This window comes from Kryptolebias marmoratus, linkage group LG11 (genome assembly GCF_001649575.2).
Source record: "Kryptolebias marmoratus isolate JLee-2015 linkage group LG11, ASM164957v2, whole genome shotgun sequence".
NCBI classification, from domain to species: Eukaryota; Metazoa; Chordata; class Actinopteri; order Cyprinodontiformes; family Rivulidae; genus Kryptolebias; species Kryptolebias marmoratus.
In genome coordinates, this window is record NC_051440.1 from 27,635,498 (window position 1) to 27,653,418 (window position 17,921).

The following is a 17,921-nucleotide window of genomic DNA, read 5'->3' on the forward strand; positions in this document are numbered from 1 at the left end:
CCCGCAGACACCCGAGACGAGCTTCGGACACCCGTAGACACCCGAGACGGGCTTCATACACCCGCAGACACCCGAGACGGGCTTCATACACCCGCAGACACCCGAGACGGGCTTCATACACCCGCAGACACCCGAGACGGGCTTCATACACCCGCAGCGACACGGTGACTAATTTAAGAGAGAACCATCACAGAAGCAACAAGAAAGCAAACTTCTGTGCCCCAAGCAGAGGAATAAAAACCCGTGAAATCCCGCTCTCCTGCTCTGAAACGTTTCGCAGGTTTGGAACGACCTCCACACCTTGTCCCAGACGAGCTCGGCGCCCTCGCCTTTCTCCTGCAGCTGTGAGCGGAGAGTTTCCACGCTTTGCTGGAACATCTGGCAGTAACCCCAAACACCCAGAACCTTCTGGTCCTTCAGGCCTGCAGCTGGAGTCTCCTGCTGAGAACACACTAAAAGAAAAAACAAAGTTATTGATATTAACAGAGGATACTTTTATATTTTACATGCATGTCGACCAAATCATTTAACATCTCACTGCTGTTCCTTTAGGATTTATATACATCCTTTATTTATCCAGATAAAAAGTCTCACTGAGGTTAAAATGTTCTTTAACAATAAAACTCATCATGTTTCCCTCTTTAAGCATTAGTCGAGGATTTTTTTTTTTTTGGGGGGGGGGTCAGTAACGTAGCTCTTTCCTGTGTGCCAGTTAAAGTGTTGTGCATCCTGGGTTCACAGGAAGTTTGAGGTAACATCTCCAAGGTGGACAGTTTTTGATTTAGCCTGATCATAAATATAAATATTTTCCTACACTTTAAGGGTTTTTTCCACACATGAAAGTTTGGACCATGGTCCGAACAATTTAGGTTTGTTTTCAAACTTCATGACAGCATCATCTTCATCACCTGTGTGATCTGAGCCTCCACACTAACTGGTTCAGACGTCAGCATCATGTTTGCCTCGTCACCATTAGGTTAAACGGTAAAAACAGAACAAACAGAAACCGTTTGTTGAATCCTAACTATTCTGAACTTTTCTCACCAAGTTTGCAAAAGTCTGAGGTGCCTTTCCTTTTTTTCCACACCAGAAACAAAAACAAAGGAAACCACAGTTTAGTTTCTTTCAGACTAAACTTTGGTTTTGGATCCCAAATGAATCTAGAGTTTCAGCTCGAGCCACACACGAAGGTCTGAATGTGCAGACTAAAGATCAACAACAGAGCAGAGCTCTGCGATTAATGTGCAACATGTTGGTGTTTGTAAAGAGACATACCGCTGTTCTCCAGCTGCTGCCAGTCCAGAGGTGCCGGGGCTTTCCTCTTCTTCCACAGCTTGTCCATGGTCAGCAGGTACATGATGTCGTCTTTGAAGAGCTTGGGAGGAGAGCCAACCGTTACTGCACGTCAAGCAACACTGACCAAAACCAACAGAAATAAAAAGTCCAGCTGCTGTTTCTGCAAACCACACGGTTACACAACAGTTTCTGTCCGAGACGAGGATCGTCAGCTCCATGATATAAACACATCTAATCTGAGTTCAGGAAGTTTCCTGCCAGTCCTCAGCCTGCTGTCTGCTTTAGGCAGTTAAAGTGAATTAAAATACCTACCCTATAAAGAGAAACATTCATTTAGTGTCAGTCATTTAAGTAGCACATAAGAAAAACTCACATGCACAGAAGACATTTTATAAGTTTTGCTTTTGCACCTAAATGTCTTTACTTTTCTTCTTTTTGCTCCCATATTCCAAATAAACAGACATCCAGAGAATCAAACACACGATGCGTGGAAGAAGTCAAAGTTTTGAGCAGCTGGTACCTTGTTGAAGAGTTTGACCGGGTCGTAGCCGGTCGATCGGGCCCATTCTTTGGTGGAAACTCGTTTGATGTCCCCGTCCTTTTCAGAGGCTGTGGCCCGAGCCGCCGTCTCCTCGGGATTCCCTGTTCACAGAAAACACGGAGCAGGAAGGATTGAGCATCTTTCCCTGCTTCCCTGACTGTCCTGACATGTAAACCATGAAGTCAGGAGGTAAAAACATTCCAGAAATGTAGTTTTTTCTTGTTTACACTCACAGGCGGCCTCAGGGTCTGCTGTGTCCGGTGACACTTCCTGATCTGCGTCTTCTTCTCCAAACAGCTGGCTAAAAATGCAACAAACACATTTCAGAACTGTGTTACAGATGTTATTTACATTAGAGCTGAATCAAGTTGCAAAGAAACAGACTTTTCCAAAGCAGATTTATGTCAGGTGTAAACAGGGCGTTACTGTCCAGGGTGGCTTTTCGGACTGCAGCTTGCTTAAACTTAAGATATGATAAAAGATGAGCCTTACTTGAAGAGATACTTGGCCCAGACGATGCAGTGAATGGGCTCGGAGGGTGTATTTCTTATGGTGCATCCTGGAAACGTCTTCTGGGTGGGTTTTGGTTGGCACTCGTAGCATTCAGTCATTCCCTGTAGGTGGAGCAAACTGTCTTTGCATTGACTTGCATAAAAAAACGGCAGCTCTTGAATAAAATCAGAAATGCTGAATGTTTGAAAGAAAAAAAAGAAAAGCACGCTCTACCTTTTTGATGACGGTGACCTGACCCAGGTATCCAGCGGTGCCGCTCTCAATCAGAGGAATATCAGCAGCCAAACACATCCTGTTCACGTGGTTACGAGCAGCTAGGGAGGAATGTTTTTATTTTGATTAACAGCTGCAAACCTGGAGCAACAGAAATGTCTAAATGATGTGAAGATACCTCTGTTATCCAGAGCGTTCATCACCAGCATGAACTTTCTAAAGAACTCCACGTTGTAATCAGGGCTGTTTGAGAAAGAAAAAGAATAAAAACAACTGTAATAAAGCCAAACATGTGTCCCACCCAGAAAGCAGGATCTCCTGATAAAATCTGATATAAATAAAAGGAAGCTCACTTCATGATGCTGTCGTGGTAGGCGGTGATGTTTGCGCTGGGGCAGAACTGCAGGGCGCTCTCCTTGGCCACCTGAAAACATCAGGACCAAACGCGTTAATAAACTCCACGTGTTGTCTTTAACAGGATGTGAGTTTAAAGATGGAGTTTACAAACCTGGGCTTTGGATTTGCCAACATGTTTCTTCTGAAAGAGGAACTGACGGTTCAGGTTGCTCACATCGATCGTGTCCAAGTCGATCTGCAGGAATCACATACGTGTGATTAACTCTGATGAACCTGCTTTTTGTTAACGACAGATACTTTAGACTTGTTCACATTCCTCATTAATGCAAAGCTGTAACAACTTATTATCATTTCTACAGAAACCTAATAAGAATTATTTAAGGAGAGTTCAGCACAAACTTAAAGATGTAAAATCAGAGAATTCTCAAACTTGTTGGAATAAACTGGAGCTTCAACATCTTTCCACCACACCAGAAAACAACAAGTTCAACCTGTAAACTCAAACATTTAGTCTTTATTGTGACTACAGCTCAGTAAAAATATTTACCGTATAAAATGAAGGTCAGCAGTCTGCCTCAATGCAAAGAACGGATCTACAGAGTCGAGTTACTCGTCAACGAACGGAAGCTTATTGTACCTTAAATTATTTATATTTCAACTGTACTGTTTCCTGTTTTCATTTACAAAGCCTAGAAAGCACACAGAATGTATTTTCTTTCTCAATAAGATTGTTTGTAGCATAAAAAACAAGATAACTAGAAGAACTCGGAGCCCAAACCTCCACCAAGGCCACAGCGTCATTAACAAAATAGTCTGTATCAAAACCAAAATGTTATTATTTCTTGTCACAACTCCAACATTTCCTGAAGATTTCATCAAATTAGTTTTTAAGTAATCTCGCCAACCAACCAACGCTACCAAAAAAACCCACAACCTCCTAAAACTTAGAGACTGATGGTGAAATTCTTTAAAACTAAGACACCTGTAATAATTTCTGCTGTCCTCTCTGATTAATCTGATCCCAGTTCAGATCATTTCTTCACTCAAGCTGCTTTTAAAAGTTCAGAAACTTAAATCACGTCTGCATGGTGTCACGGCAGAGGAAACGAGTGTAAAACAGGGCATTTCAACCCCCAACCACAGCACGGCTCAAAGTGTCTTTAGGGAGGACACCAAACCTCATAAGGCTGCTTATATGAGCACAAAGCAAACATCGCACCCGACACAAACGCTGATTTAAAAGCTTCCAGCAGCAGCAAGACATTTAAATGGAACCCAAACAAGAACATACACAACTACCTGTTCCTTTTAGATTAAACTTCAAACATTAAGGACTGTCAGGCTCCTCAGCTCATCACAGAAACCATGTTCTCAAACTGGGACCCTTCAGGTCATCTAATTACAGATTATTTGTGGCTCCCTGGAGCTTCTTCCTTCATCACAACTCTGGATTCTTCTTCTTCTGTTTTTAGGTTGCACTGATTGGGTTGATTTATTGAAAAAAGCAGCTGAAGACTCAAGTCGAGCTTTTAGTCCTTTAATAGTTTCCTATTTTAACAACAGTGGGGAAAAAGGGCCACTTTGCTATGCTCACCCATATTCATATTTTCCTGGGATTCTTGAGTTTTATTCCGTTTAAAGCTTACAGTGTGAGGAATCATAATGAATATAATAGTGTGAAATTCCCCATCAAATGTGGTGCCTCAGTGAACTGAAAACACCTGATATAATCAGAAACTGTTCAGTGCAGCAGCTGGAAACAAACCATCCCACCGGTCAATGAGCCACACAACCAGCTAACTAGCAGTGATAATGGCGCCAAATATTCTTCATTAAATCACAAAAACACAGTTCATATTCATACAACCTCGTGTCCAGAACTGAACACTTAAAAACCCGGACAGGAAACCACAGTAAACATGTTAATATTTAAAACAGAACCATGTCTCGGGAATTAGTCCGGGGCCGCACAAAGACCTAGCTTAGCTAGCATGCTAACCGGCTCTCCAACGCAAATAACCCAAAACGAACCACTTCGATGTTCTTGAAGCCGGTGAGGACCAGGTTCTTCAGGAGCTCGCAGCCGATCCCTCCTGCTCCCACCACCAGAACCTTACAGGTGGACAGGGAGTCCGCCAGCTCTTTACGGAGGGAGCCCACCAGTTGGACCATGATGATCTGCTAAGGACAGAAGCTACAGCAGCGGGCGGCTAGCAGCTAGCAGATTGAGCTAGCTGCTCTTTCTTCTTCTACAGCCCCGCCCACCGCCGGCTTCTTCTTCTTCGTCTTCTTGGTGTTTAGAGCGGAATTACCGCCACCTACTGGACTAAATCAGAACTTTATCATAAATATACAATCTTCAAAGTCTTTTATTGTAATTCTAATATTCAAACACGTATCTGATGATAGAATCAGAACTAAGTGTTATTTAGACTTCTGCTCTCCTGTTTAGACCCAACCCAGCCCTCCTGCTCTGCACTAAACTGAACACAACACTTGCTGCACAAGGAGGCCGACATTGTTGCACGTTTGCACACACGGTTTCCAGAACTTTTATTTTTACTTCAACACCTGGCATTTGCCAGGCTCTGAAATCATGAAATCATGAAGCTAAATTGTAAAAAAATATTTGCAACAAAGGGCAATGTTTTATCAGATGGTATAAACTCTCTCACACACACAACTGAGTTGACTTAAATAAACATTTGATTTTAGTACAGATCGGGGGCCTCATGCCACCCCACCTCAACACGCTGCCCTGGGCGGTGAGCCTCATCGCCCACAAATCAACAACTGTTAGTGGTTAGGAAATGAAGTGTAGGAAAAACAGGACATCATCATCATCTGGGTTGTAGCCCAAAAAAACATTTATTTTTTTAAATCAGAAACAAAAGAGCAGCAGCTTCCTCAGAACAGAACAATTCATGTAGGGGGTTTATAAAAGTAACACATTAAAGCATTTATCAAATAAGAAAAAAATCAAGAAATAAATAATCAAACAAATCAAATCAAAAAAATAATCAAACAATCAGTTTATGGACTGTCAACCAAACTAAACAGTCAGAATAAAATTTGTTCTTTGTTCAATATTTAATTCAGTTAATCAATCAATCAATTTTGTTCTCTGTTTATAATTTATAAAACAACCTGAATGCCCTTTTTAGTAACACCAGGTAAGTAAAAAAAAAAAGATTTTGATACTGTGAAGTAAATAAAATAAAAACTACTATTAATAAGAGGCAGACAACTTTTTAAGTTTGAATTGAAAACAAACAAAGTGCTGATAGATGTAAACAACACTCTAAAATACTCTTTAATATCTTACAGTACATCTGGTTAAATAACAATAATGAGAAATAAAATAAAAGAGCAGGTTGATGCAGCAGATCTGGAGTCAAAAGAAGAACTTAAACTTCAGACAATATTTCCTTCATGTTGAAAGAGTCAGTGACTCACACTTCAGATGTATATTCACACCTTCATTCAGTCAGAGCTTTAGTCACTGATGAAATTATGAAATGGATGTTAAAATTGGACTGAAATACTTCAGTTATTGTGAATCTATGACCACTTGGTGTTGTTATTCATTAGACTGAGTTTAGATCAGAGCTGCATCAACTTTATGATCTAATAGGTTTCACATTTAACTTCAGAAAGAAGTCTTCATTGAAACTTAATTTAAATTTAGCTTATAAATAAAGACTTGAAAATAAATGACACATCTTTCACTTTACATGATAGTAAAATCAAAATCAAAGACCAAAGTTGAAATTCTCAGATATTCTAAATGAAATGTAGAAACGGATCACCTGATTTCTGATTTTAAAGTGTTTCCAGATCTTGTTCTGCTGTTTGGTTACTGAGGAAGAGCATCTGCCTGCTGCTCTTTGTTAAATTTAGCTGTTCTGTTCTTACAAACCAGTTTCTGCTTCAAGAACCTCATCGTCCTGCTGGACAGAGTTTGGAGATGGAAGCATCTCATGTTGTTCAGGTTCTGGTTCAGCAGGAGGCGGGTTTGAGTTCTGGTGACATTTATAGATCACAACACCAAGAACAACAACAGCAACAAGAACAACAAGAACGCAGATGAGAGCAAGCTTTGTCGGCTTGTTTTCTTCTCCTTGATCCCGACGGCTTCGATTAGTGTCACCTGCAGAGGAAAAACAGACGTGAATATCAGATGTCATGTTGGTGACGACACACACACACACACACGTTACACTATCTGCTGCACTCAGGGGTCGTGCAGGTTTCTATAAATATGAATTTTCTTATCAGAAACAAAGAAGAGTAAAAATATGTCTGTCAGAAAATTGTGAGTAATCAAAATCCAAAACTTCAATGTTCTTTTGGCATCGAGCTCACTTTAGGTCAAGTGCAATAAAATAAAACATGATTAATAAATGTTTCACAGACCACAGAGTTTATTTTAAAGAGTCAGTTTTTAGTCCAGGTTTAAACTGAGGTAATCAGATTATTAAATACTGAGATTATTGAAGTGGTCAAAATGCCCAAAGAACAGTGAAACATCTGATCTGACATGTTTCCCTCATACATCAACAACCAGATCTCCAGTTTTGATCCAGAACTCACCGGCTTTACCAACATCCAGGTGGATGATGCAGGTGGGGATCCACTGCTTCACTGTTGTGTCAAAAATACGACACTCATATGTTCCCGTGTCAGCAGTCGTCACATTCCTCAGAGTCAGAGATACGTTTCCATCCTTAATGTCACTGACATTCAGAAACAGTCGGCCCTTAAAAGATGGAACCTGAATTTCTTCATCAAAATGAGAAATTTTGTAGAAAATAATATGGTCTACATTCAGTCCAGATTTGATCCACTTCATGATGCGAGAGAAGTCGTTCTTGTCAGGAACCACACATGGCAGAGTGACAACATCTCCGGGCTCAGCTGTGATGATTTTCTGAACTAAAAGAAAAAAGAAATAACACAGAACATGGGTTAAAGAGGTCAGAGTGGAATTATTCACTTCCTGAACAGCAACCGTCTACAGACACATTTCTGAAATTCTGAAGTAAAAGAGTTTATATTTCCAAAAATATATAATAAATATAATGATTAAAGTGACACATTTCATAACAGAGATCTGAAGATGACCTTTTTGTGCTTGGTGGGATGGGTCACATGACCAGAGCTGAGTTGAGTACCTGACTGTGGTTGAGTACCAACATGGGGACAGACTGAAACCAGTTTATGTTTTAAAGCATCTATGATCCAAATACCAGCTGATTTGATCCATCAGAGCAGATGTCCTCCCACAGACCAAAAGCATGCAGGTTGGGTTAATTGGAAACTCTAAAAAAAAAAAAGTGTCCCTAGGTGAGAGGGTGAATGGCTGTTTGTCTCGATGCGTCCCTTTGATGGACCAGAGACCTGTCCAGGGTGTCCCCCACCCCTCGCACAGGGATGCCGGAGACAGACATCAGCTGCCCGCGACCCAGAAAGTAGAAGCAGGTGAAGAAAATGGATGGATTTTATTGCCACAGTCATATATACGTATATAATGCCTATGGGCCGAACTGTTTCTCACAGGGGATTGCCCCAAGTATCGTGTGATTGGTCAGAAGCTGTTGTGGGCGTGTTCATGAGTTTTAATGGAGCCATTTTGCTTCTTCTGGTCCTCTGAGAGGCTGCAGGCTGTTAGAAAATACAGCCATCTTTACAACTGTTCCAGCAAAACTGATAAACCTGTGAACTTAAAAAGACTGCAGAGACACAGAAACCCGTTTTAACGCTGTAGGAGGAAGAAGGATCTTCCCGGGAGTTCTGACAACAAAAGATGTGAGAAAACAAACAGCTCCCAACCACGTGACCATGACCCGATGGAGTTTGATTAAAATGAGTTCTTTGCTAAAGCTGTTATGTGTTACTCTGGGAGATTTTTTATTCACAAATTATTAAAGTTAAAAATATTCACATAAAAATAGTCAAGTTCAAGAACAGAAACTGACTGAAAAAGCAGCCAAAGCCTAAAGAAAACCTTTAAAGACCTTCTGAAAGTCTGAAGAAGTCCTAACAGATTCGAGGGAAGTCTGGCTGCTTGGAGGGAAAACAAAGAACCGAGGGTCGGATCAGGAGTTTTGCACAGTCCTATAAAAAGGAATCAAAATGTTGGACTTCTCTAAATGCTACATCCTAAAACTACAACAACTAGTCTTCGTTTTTTGTTTTTTTCTGCTGTTCATGATTAGTTGAATCAACATTTTGTCGAGACTCTTCTGCCACGTGTTGCCAAGTAAGGCCTAAGGTCTACACGAGTCGTGACACGTGTCGTGTCACGTGTCACGACTCGTGACACACAAAACAGATCTAAACATGAAAAACAGACAAAAATCCAACCTATCTTTACTGTATATCAAATACAATCCATTTCAGATTTCACTTGATAGCTAAAACTCACCTGAAGAAGGCAACACGAGAGCGTCTACCAGCAGCAAAATGGAGAACACAAGCGGAAAAAAAAAAAGTTTAAGCATTTTGTTATGATCAAGTTGAACTAGTTCAAAACTAGCCCGTCTGGAATTACAGTAATGTCGGCGGTTTTAAATAGATTTAACTATCAAATGCAGCTAAACAGAACCGAAAGCTCAGCGCGCCACGAGGAAAAGGAACAACCCCGGCTGCTTTATATATTGGCGAGAGGCGTAGACTTCGAGAACACAAAGATGATATCCACCAGTAAGAAAGGACGATGGACGTTGCTTCCGGAAGCAACGAGAACAAATGATTACCTCACCTCTAAAGCTTCAGCCATTTTGAATCGCTATCGCCACGTCACCTCACTAAGCACTGTTGGGTTTTATGTTGAATGTGTTTAAATTTCAAATAAATTAATTTTCCTACTTTAGTTGCATCAGTAAATTAAAGGCCAAACATTCGTTGAAGGAATGCATATCACCCACAGAATAAGATCATCTCATGATGAGAAACGATGGAGTTATAATTATTTTGTTCAAGTCTTAAAGAAACATTTTGCACAGTCTCATTGCTTCATCTGCTGTTAATGAGTTATAGACATCCAGTGATTCATTTCTGAGCATTTAAAAAACATAAAAAATTTGTAGAAATGAGTCACAGTGTTGATCTGACTGACTGCGTGTAAACGTGACACTGCTTGATTTTCCTCATTCCTTACTTTGCGAATGCTGAGTCAGCATTATTTATGTACCTTTATTACAACCTCACAGCTTCTCTCTGCTTTCTGCTATTTTAGCCGTTCAAATATTAAATTCGAAGTTTAATTACTTTCAGAACTGCTGCATCTAATATCTGATCCTTATTTGCCACCTGCAGGTAGAAAACTCATCAAAACCACAACACCTGGACTTTGGGCCACGTGGGTGGTGATTTGGGGGCGGGACATCTGAGGATGTCTCCTCTTTTCTGATTGGATAATGGTTGCATTTTAAAAAATAAATAATTATCTAAAAAATGATAGATGATAAAATGACCATAGTAAAAGTCTTTACTTATATATATATTAACATGATAGATTCATTTAAAAAGTAATGAATCAAACATTGATGTGAAAAACTTGATTTAGAGGAAATATTTTATCAAAGAAACACAAATTAAGCTAAAACAAAGAAGCTAAAAGAAAAAACTTTATGATGAAGTGTGTTAATGTTGTTTACAAACAACTGCCAAGTGTTTGTTAACACAACGCCAGAGCGGAAAGACATCAGCAATGACCTCAGAGAAGCAGCTGCTGCCGCCCATCAGCCTGGGAAGGGTCAAAGGTTACTTCCAAACTATCTGCAGTCCATCCTTCTACAGAGAGGTAGATTATTCACAAGAGGAGACATTTAAATCAGCTGCTGATCTTCACCCTGAAGGTCAGACCGTGCAGTGAGCTCCATCTCAGACTCTACAGGCCTCAGTCAGCAGGTTAAAGGTCAAAGGTTAAAGCCTCTTCTCTCTAAAAACAACATGGCAGCTCGACTTGAAGGAACCAGAAGACTTCTGGAGCAGAACCAGAGCAGAGGACAGATGTTTACCCAGAATGCACTGCAGCTGTCAGCATGGTGGTGGAGGGCTGATGGTTTGGGCTGATTCTGGAGTCAGATGTGACAAACAGGACAATGATCCCAAACACAGCAGAACGGTCCAGAACCAGAACCAGAACCTCAGAGAGCTGAAGCAATGCTGCAAAGAAGAGTGGGCCACAACTCCTCCACAACCAGGAACCCACTGAGAGTTCTGCTGCTGGAGGAGGTTCTACAGACTGATGACTGGGTTTATTTTACACACTTTGGTTTAGTTTTTTTGAGTAAATAATGACTTTGTGTAAAGTTTTTTTTATCTGAGGTCGTATTTCTGTCATTCTGAGACCTGGATCATCTTCATCCTTAAAAAAAGCTCTTTATTTATTTAATTTCTTTTGTAGGAACAAATAAAACCTCTTTATGTTTTGCACCCTGAGCTGATTGAGGTAAATTTCTTGTTATAAATTGCTGATTTTACCTTAATGAAAGAAAACAGGAAGTTTATTTTAAAACCTTTTTTCCTCATACTTGAAATGACACCTCATATTATCTAAAATCTTTATCCTTCATGAAGCTGGGATGAACTTTTAACCTCATTGTTTTTAAACAGTTTCCTGGTATGAAGCTCATTCCTCACCGTCAGCCGGCTGGAATGAAAAACAACCAACATCTGTTTAAAACATGATTATTTATGCTTCAATCTTGACTTTTTACAGTTTTATAATTGCTGTCAGTTTCTGGTAGTTGTCTCTTTAAACTCATATTTATTTTTAAATATGTTTTTGAGCGAAATAACTTCAAAAATGCTGATGCTCAAGTGTCATTTAATTTAAACATTTAATTCTTATCAAACCTGTTTGCCCAGACGGGCGAGCAGGAAGTCATGTGTGTGTGTGTGTGTGGACAGTCTGCAGATCAGGACGAAGAGTCGAACGATACGCTGCTGGTTTGAGTTTCTCTGCCTGAGAAACACTTTTGTTTCTGCAACAATCGAGGATCTAACAGGATGGATTTATAACACAGGAGGAAGCTGTAAAAGAAACAGACGAGGCTTTTTAACCTTCTGCAGGTAAATATTTGATGTTTTAAATTCTTACAAATGGAAAACTCAAACACAAGTGACAGGCTTGTCTTTATTTAACCTCTGTTTTAGAAAAAAATGAGTTTATTTGGATAATTCTGCCCAGTAAAGAAGGTTTAAAAGGAAACCTACTTCATCAGAATTTACATAGTGAGTGAGCCGCTCGTGTTATTTGACTAAAGGAGATAAGATTCTCTTTACAACCAAGAAGGAGCTCCGCTCACATCTATTTCCCAACTTTTAGACAGTTAAAGCAGACAAACTGTGTCGCTCTCTTAAAAATGTCCTCAAGTTTTAGGAAAATGTCTGAAATATTTGGATTAAAATACAGAATTATCAACAGTATCTGTGTGTTTGTATATTCAGTTAGCAAAATATCTCATGAACTGCTGGACGGATGTTAAGAAACGTTCAGAAATTGATTATTGGATGGACAGACAACCCGATTCAAGATGGCTGCCACAGCTAACTGACCTTAGCCTACACAAAAATGTCCTTTCTGTGTTTGTGGAAAATTATTTATATAATTATTTTTCTGTTTCGTAGACTGAACACAATAATTAGGCCAGTTTGTTGGATATTTAATGTAACTAAATGAAGCTTTTTTTACTTTTATTGTAATAAAAATAATCCAAAATAAGCCTTTACCTCATATTTCCCTCAGCTGCCTGCCTCAAACATGTTAAAATGTTCAGTTTTCTGGTGGATTTCAGAGAAAGATCAAGCTGTGGCAGGAAGTTCAGCTGATGAAGGCTAACGAACTGATCAGTGACGTCAGCATCGTTCTGTTACGTCATGAATCCAAACATTACGCTACAAAGGGCCTCTGCAGAGGGACCAAAGAGCCACATGTGGCCCCGGAGCCGCAGGTTGCAGACCCCTGTTTTAGATACAAACGTGATAAACTCTGGATTCCCTGCAGATAAAATATATTTGTGTCTTCCTACACCTGCCAATCAAACACGTTTCTTCTCCTGTGACCTTCGGCTGACCCTGACTGTTCTGTCCATCCTGCAGACCATGTGGACGCCACACGGAGACAGACAGTCATGGTGACTTTTGTCGAACACCCGGGTCCCGGGGGCCCGCTGTCAGCTGCCGGCGAGCTGAGGATGCCCTTCTCAGAGGCGGTGAAGTATTGCATTCTGGGTATTTCTGTCCTCCTGCTCCTGCTGGCGCTGGGCATCCTGGCCTGGCAGATCTTCAGGTGTTTCTCACAGACGCCAGCGTACCGGCACCAGGATCCAGGTGAGCCCGGCCCGGACCGAACAGAATCTGCAGACTTGGGTCCGATCCAGAAACTCATTCCTGTTTGTGCTGCAGGGATCAGAGACCTGCTGTACGCAGAAGAAAAACCATCAACGGCTGGAAAATACTCAGCTCCTCCGAGCACCACGGTGAGACCGAGTCAGGAAGCAACAAACAACATGTTTACAGTAAAACTTAAACTTGGATGAGTTAAAGTTTCCTTTTCAGGCCGTGTCTCAAAGAGATAAAAATCTTTTTCTATGATAAGATCCAAATTTTAACAACAGAGCTGGAATAAATGAATTTGATGCTTTTAATCTTTTTCTATAATAAGAAATTGAACACATCTGCTGATAGTTTCATGGTTACTATAAACAACAGTTCATGATCAGACCTGAGGTATTTATTAAATATCCAGAATATAAAGCTGCTGCTCAGGAAAACTTTAAGTTTGTGTTTCTGGAGGAGAAGTCGGGTAAGTAAACCTCCTGAAGGGTGTGGTTGTTTGTGTTCATGACGGCAGAGAATATGGTTGTTTGGACAGAGTATTTTTCTTCATAATTTATGATTGATGTGTCAGGGAGGTGCTGGTTAAATTTAATAACAGGCCAAAGAAGAAAAAGAAGAAATAAAGTTAGTTAGAGACACGATTTAAAGCAGCGTTTTAAATAAAATTCACAAATAACACCTCTGATTTTTAGTTTAATTCTAAAATCACTTGTTTTTCATGATTTTCAGTGTTTTATTTACTCTGAACCTGTAGGTTTTCTTCTGAACGTACAGATCTGTGAGTGTTTTTGTTGAGTCGTGAGTCAGACGACGAGCCGGAGGCGCTGTCGGTGTTTAAACTCTGCGTTTGGACTCTGCAGGTGGAGGACGTCAGCGCTGAAGCTCACAGACTCAGCCGCTGTTTGTCTCAGGCGTCCTTTCCTCCAGAATCCTGTCCTGCAGACGGAGACACCCGAGAGGACCAAACTAATAAAAAGGTGATCTGAACTGAACAGTTTCACATCATTTAAACCCGACTGAGCCATGATTTAACCTCTACTGTGTTTGATTCCAGCTGCAGTTTATTATTGTCCTTTTTACAACATAATTATGTTCTTTTATTGCCTCATTTAGGTGCTTATTCCTGGACCTTTTATGTGTCAACATGTTGTTTTTAAACACGTTTAAAATGAATTTATTTGAACTGATCGTCCACCTCTGTAAAAGCAGGAGTTCTGTTAGTTTGCTGCTCTGCGTGAACACAACGCCAGGGCGGAAAGACATCAGCAATGACCCCCACCAGTTTGGGAAGGGTCAAAGGTCATTTATAATATATTTGGAGTCCATCATGTTTCCTGAGACAAAGTGTAGATGAAGCAGACTGGATGTTTATTTGTTACTCAAGCACAAACACATCATTTCCCAACCCGTCCCGTTTTGCAGGTTTCTGGCTCGCTGCGTTTCTCCGTCTACTACGACCAGCTGCAGTCTCGGCTGGTGGTCACCGTGCTGCAGGTGGAGGGGCTTCTGGGCTACAGCCAAACCGCCAGCGTCCAGCTGTTTGTCAAGATTCGCCTGATGTGGTCCGGATCAGGGGGAGCGGGGGCGGAGGGCCTGAAGGAGCACGAGGTGATGCAGTAAAGTCAACGAAACGATTCGTTATCGTCGGTGGAGTCAGGGCCTCTGTAGTAAAGATGTTGATGCTGGGATCCTCTCAGGGTGAAGCGGTGTGCACGGTGCTGCAGGAGTGGCGCACTCGCGTCGTGAAGGGAAGCTGCAGCCCTTTATTCGGAGACCAGTTCAGCTGCAGTCTGCAGGAAGACGACCCGCTTCGGCACATCAGCCTCAGGATGGAGGTCCTGCAACAAACTAACACCAGTCATAACCGAGAAATCTGCACAAACAAGACTACGATGGTTAAAAATGTCCTCTCAGCTGTCATGTTGGATCAAAATAAGTGAAAATGAAAGTTTCCTGTGATTGTTTGTCATTTCAGGTGAGGGACTTTGATAAATTCTCCAGACACACGGTGCTGGGGGAGGTGAGAGTTCCTCTGGGCCAGCTCAACATCACTTATCCTCTGGAGCTGCGAGAAGATCTGCAAACACCTCAGAAGGTCCACAGATCAGAACTACCACACACACAGCAACAATTAACAAGTCTGACTCCACAGCTGGTGGTTTTCTCCTCACCTTTCACCAAAAACAACATTTGAAATATAACCTTTAACCTTAGCTGTGCCTGTTCAGTTGGGGTTTTTTTTACACTTCAGAAGTTATTAAAGCAGTTATTGTATTATAATGACTTTAAGTAAACAACAGCAGTCCAAATAAATTCTGTTATTATCTCCACGGCTGAAAGGTGCAGGTCTCATCTGAGTCTGAAACTCTGGGATGGAGGCGGCGGGTGATATGCATCCCACCTTGTCCTATCAGGCTTTAAGACCAGGAACAGATGAATATTAATGCAGGACATGCTGTCACCTTGGTTTTGTTTATTAATAAAAACTGAGGCAGAGTTTGAGGAAATAAGCAGCTTTTAAAACCAACAAAAAAGGAAAAACTTTCAGAAATCCTCTTCTGTGACTTCATCAGTCTCCCACTTCATTGAGGAGGAAGTTTTGTCTACTTTATGTAAAAATGTATGAAGATTTGGAGGCATTTGAGTCATTTTTGGAGTCTCTGAAGGGCCAGGCTGAGGTTCTGAGATCAGCTGCTGTGTTAAATGATCCTGAGGTGTTTGCTGCAGTGCATTCTGGGTAAAAATCTCCACTTTGGTCTGGTTCTGTCCCAGAAGTCTTCTGGTTCCTTCAAGTCGAGCTGCCATGTTGTTTTTAAGAGCGACGAGGCTTTAACCTTTGACCTTTAACCTGTTAACTGAGGCCTGTAGAGGCTGAGATGGAGCTCACTGCATGGTCTGACCTTCAGGGTGAATCCGTCCACTCCTAAATATGACCCACGAACCTTTCTCTGTGTAGAACGATGGACTCCAGAGTTTGTTCTGTTGATTTCAGGATGTCGTTGGAGAAGTCCTGCTATCGTTAAAGTTTCTTCCCACCTCTCAGAGGCTGGAAGTTGGTCTGCTGAAGGTCAGGACGGCCCTCACTGAGATGTCCTCAGAAACAGGTAATTACCAACAATAAAACCACCAGATTTAACAACGTGCAGCGTCACACTCGGGTCATGTGTGTGTCCTGCAGCCCTGTACGCCAGGATCAGCATTCAGTGCAACCAGAGCAAGTCCAGGTACCAGAAGACCTCCTGCGTCGCCCGCTGCCCCGTCACCGTCTTCAACGAGGTCCTCATGTTCTCGCTGCCGGAGCTTCCTCTGCTGCGGTGTAAGATCTCAGTCTCCGTGTTCGAGATGGACACGAGCGGGAAATCAGGCAAACGTCTGATGGGACAGCTGAGTGTGGGGAAGGAGAGGAGCTCAGAGGATGAACACTGGGTGCTGATGGTGCGCTCGGTCCGACAGCCGGTGGCAAAGTGGCATCGGCTGCTGATCTGAGGAGGAGGAGGAGGAGGAGGAGGAGCTGAGGAGCTTCAGGACCTTCTCAGCACCTGCTCATCGACTCTTTGTGTATTTACCTGACCACTAACTGGAGTTTTTATGGTTGTTGCCTCTTGTCTTTGGATCTAATCTCATCAAAAATAATTACTTTCATAAACACTGAAGGACAACAGAGAATATTTTTTAAAGATAAAAGTTTCCACAGTGACCTTTAAGAGATTTATAGTTTGTAATGAAGTAGAAACAATAAAAATGTGCCTTCATTCAGTCTCAGCTCCGACATGTTTTATCTTTTCATTCAATTATTTTTATTTTTTCTACAGATCGGTGGAATCAACCAATCACAGCTGATGATTTTTAAACAGCTTCCACCTCAGTAGTTCCTGTTTTTATTGGGATTATTAAGAATCACTCAGCAGTTAATCGAATCTTATGAATAAGGACATTACAGAAACAGGTGTGGCTCTTCAGTGAAAGGAAGCACGTCACGTCTGCAGTTAGTCTTTCTGTAAATATACAGTAATTTTACTTTTTAGCTGCTGGCCGGACTAAACTTTATCAGATTAATTCAGCTCAGTTTGGTATTAAATACAGATTTTCCTTCATGACTGCCCTCTGCTGGTTGAACTGTTTCTTGTGGATTCTTTTATTATGTTAAAACATTTTGCAAACAAAACAATCTGAAAGGTTTAAACTACAGATATTTTGCTGTGCAAATAAAATAAAACAGTTTTGAGTTTAACAAACAAACAGAAAGCATCATTAAACCTGTTTTAACGTTTCATAACTAGCAGGCTATTGGCCCATTTATATACATTCATTAGGCTTTAAAAAGCCCAAATACACCTTAGTTTTGGTATTCTCTGCACCAAAAACAGCTCATTTTTATTCCTGTGAACATCTACAGACCATCAGAAGGTCCGATCTGTCCCTGGAGGACAGTTTAATCACTTATTAAATTAGTTCTTGATCTCATCTCATCCAGCAGGAGGTGTGGTTCTGGTGTCTGGTGTGTCAGCGCCATCTAGTGGCCTGGCATGAGAACTACAGCTGCTTGATGTAGACAAAGGATGGAGCTGAGGATGGAGCTGAGCTCTCTTCTGCTACGTTCACACTGCAGGTCTCAATGCTCAGTTCCAATATTTCACTCCAATCTGATTAC

The 17,921-nt window shown here is 41.3% G+C and overlaps 3 protein-coding genes across 4 annotated transcripts in view; 1 reads left to right on the plus strand and 2 right to left on the minus strand.

Moving 5' to 3' along the window:
• The window catches only part of uba2 (ubiquitin-like modifier activating enzyme 2), an 11,510-nt gene extending 6,320 nt beyond the window's left edge, over positions 1 to 5,190 (minus strand). Inside the window, exons 1-10 of one of the 2 annotated variants that reach the window (XM_017439941.3) lie at positions 4,952 to 5,190; positions 3,072 to 3,155; positions 2,917 to 2,987; positions 2,742 to 2,806; positions 2,564 to 2,664; positions 2,330 to 2,451; positions 2,071 to 2,138; positions 1,817 to 1,938; positions 1,276 to 1,375; positions 301 to 452 (exon numbers count right to left, since the gene is read on the minus strand). In XM_017439941.3, the coding sequence (XP_017295430.1) occupies positions 301 to 452; positions 1,276 to 1,375; positions 1,817 to 1,938; positions 2,071 to 2,138; positions 2,330 to 2,451; positions 2,564 to 2,664; positions 2,742 to 2,806; positions 2,917 to 2,987; positions 3,072 to 3,155; positions 4,952 to 5,092 (1,026 nt within the window). In that variant the 5' untranslated portion in view covers positions 5,093 to 5,190. Of the gene's footprint in view, positions 1 to 300; positions 453 to 1,275; positions 1,376 to 1,816; positions 1,939 to 2,070; positions 2,139 to 2,329; positions 2,452 to 2,563; positions 2,665 to 2,741; positions 2,807 to 2,916; positions 2,988 to 3,071; positions 3,156 to 3,467; positions 4,919 to 4,951 lie in introns of those variants that run through there. The other variant, XM_017439943.3, reaches the window with a different exon arrangement.
• A 570-nt stretch (positions 5,191 to 5,760) lies between these two features.
• On the minus strand, positions 5,761 to 9,542 carry LOC112449857 (coxsackievirus and adenovirus receptor homolog). Its single transcript, XM_037978061.1, has 3 exons — positions 9,348 to 9,542; positions 7,514 to 7,855; positions 5,761 to 7,070 (listed from the first exon to the last, which is right to left on the minus strand). Exons 1-3 carry the CDS (start codon positions 9,421 to 9,423, stop codon positions 6,832 to 6,834), a joined length of 657 nt encoding a protein of 218 aa, XP_037833989.1. The 5' UTR covers positions 9,424 to 9,542; the 3' UTR covers positions 5,761 to 6,831.
• Positions 9,543 to 11,838: 2,296 nt separating this feature from the next.
• Positions 11,839 to 17,032, plus strand: syt19 (synaptotagmin XIX). Its single transcript, XM_017439951.3, has 9 exons — positions 11,839 to 12,001; positions 13,031 to 13,261; positions 13,337 to 13,410; positions 14,131 to 14,247; positions 14,693 to 14,878; positions 14,968 to 15,105; positions 15,246 to 15,365; positions 16,263 to 16,374; positions 16,449 to 17,032. Exons 2-9 carry the CDS (start codon positions 13,063 to 13,065, stop codon positions 16,754 to 16,756), a joined length of 1,254 nt encoding a protein of 417 aa, XP_017295440.1. The 5' UTR covers positions 11,839 to 12,001; positions 13,031 to 13,062; the 3' UTR covers positions 16,757 to 17,032.
• Positions 17,033 to 17,921: the final 889 nt, after the last annotated feature.

Bases quoted from the DNA above. Each gene is read 5' to 3' on its own strand.
- LOC112449857 (XM_037978061.1), bottom strand. From the start codon at position 9,423: ATGCTTAAACTTTTTTTTTTTCCGCTTGTGTTCTCCATTTTGCTGCTG. The intron at 7,856-9,347 runs GTGAGTTTTAGC...TTTTTCTTTTAG, and splicing joins TCTCGTGTTGCCTTCTTCAG to TTCAGAAAATCATCACAGCT. The intron at 7,071-7,513 runs GTGAGTTCTGGA...TTTCCTCTGCAG, and splicing joins CCTGGATGTTGGTAAAGCCG to GTGACACTAATCGAAGCCGT.
- syt19 (XM_017439951.3), top strand. From the start codon at position 13,063: ATGGTGACTTTTGTCGAACACCCGGGTCCCGGGGGCCCGCTGTCAGCT. The intron at 14,248-14,692 runs GTGATCTGAACT...CCCGTTTTGCAG, and splicing joins AGGACCAAACTAATAAAAAG to GTTTCTGGCTCGCTGCGTTT. The intron at 14,879-14,967 runs GTGATGCAGTAA...GGATCCTCTCAG, and splicing joins AGGGCCTGAAGGAGCACGAG to GGTGAAGCGGTGTGCACGGT.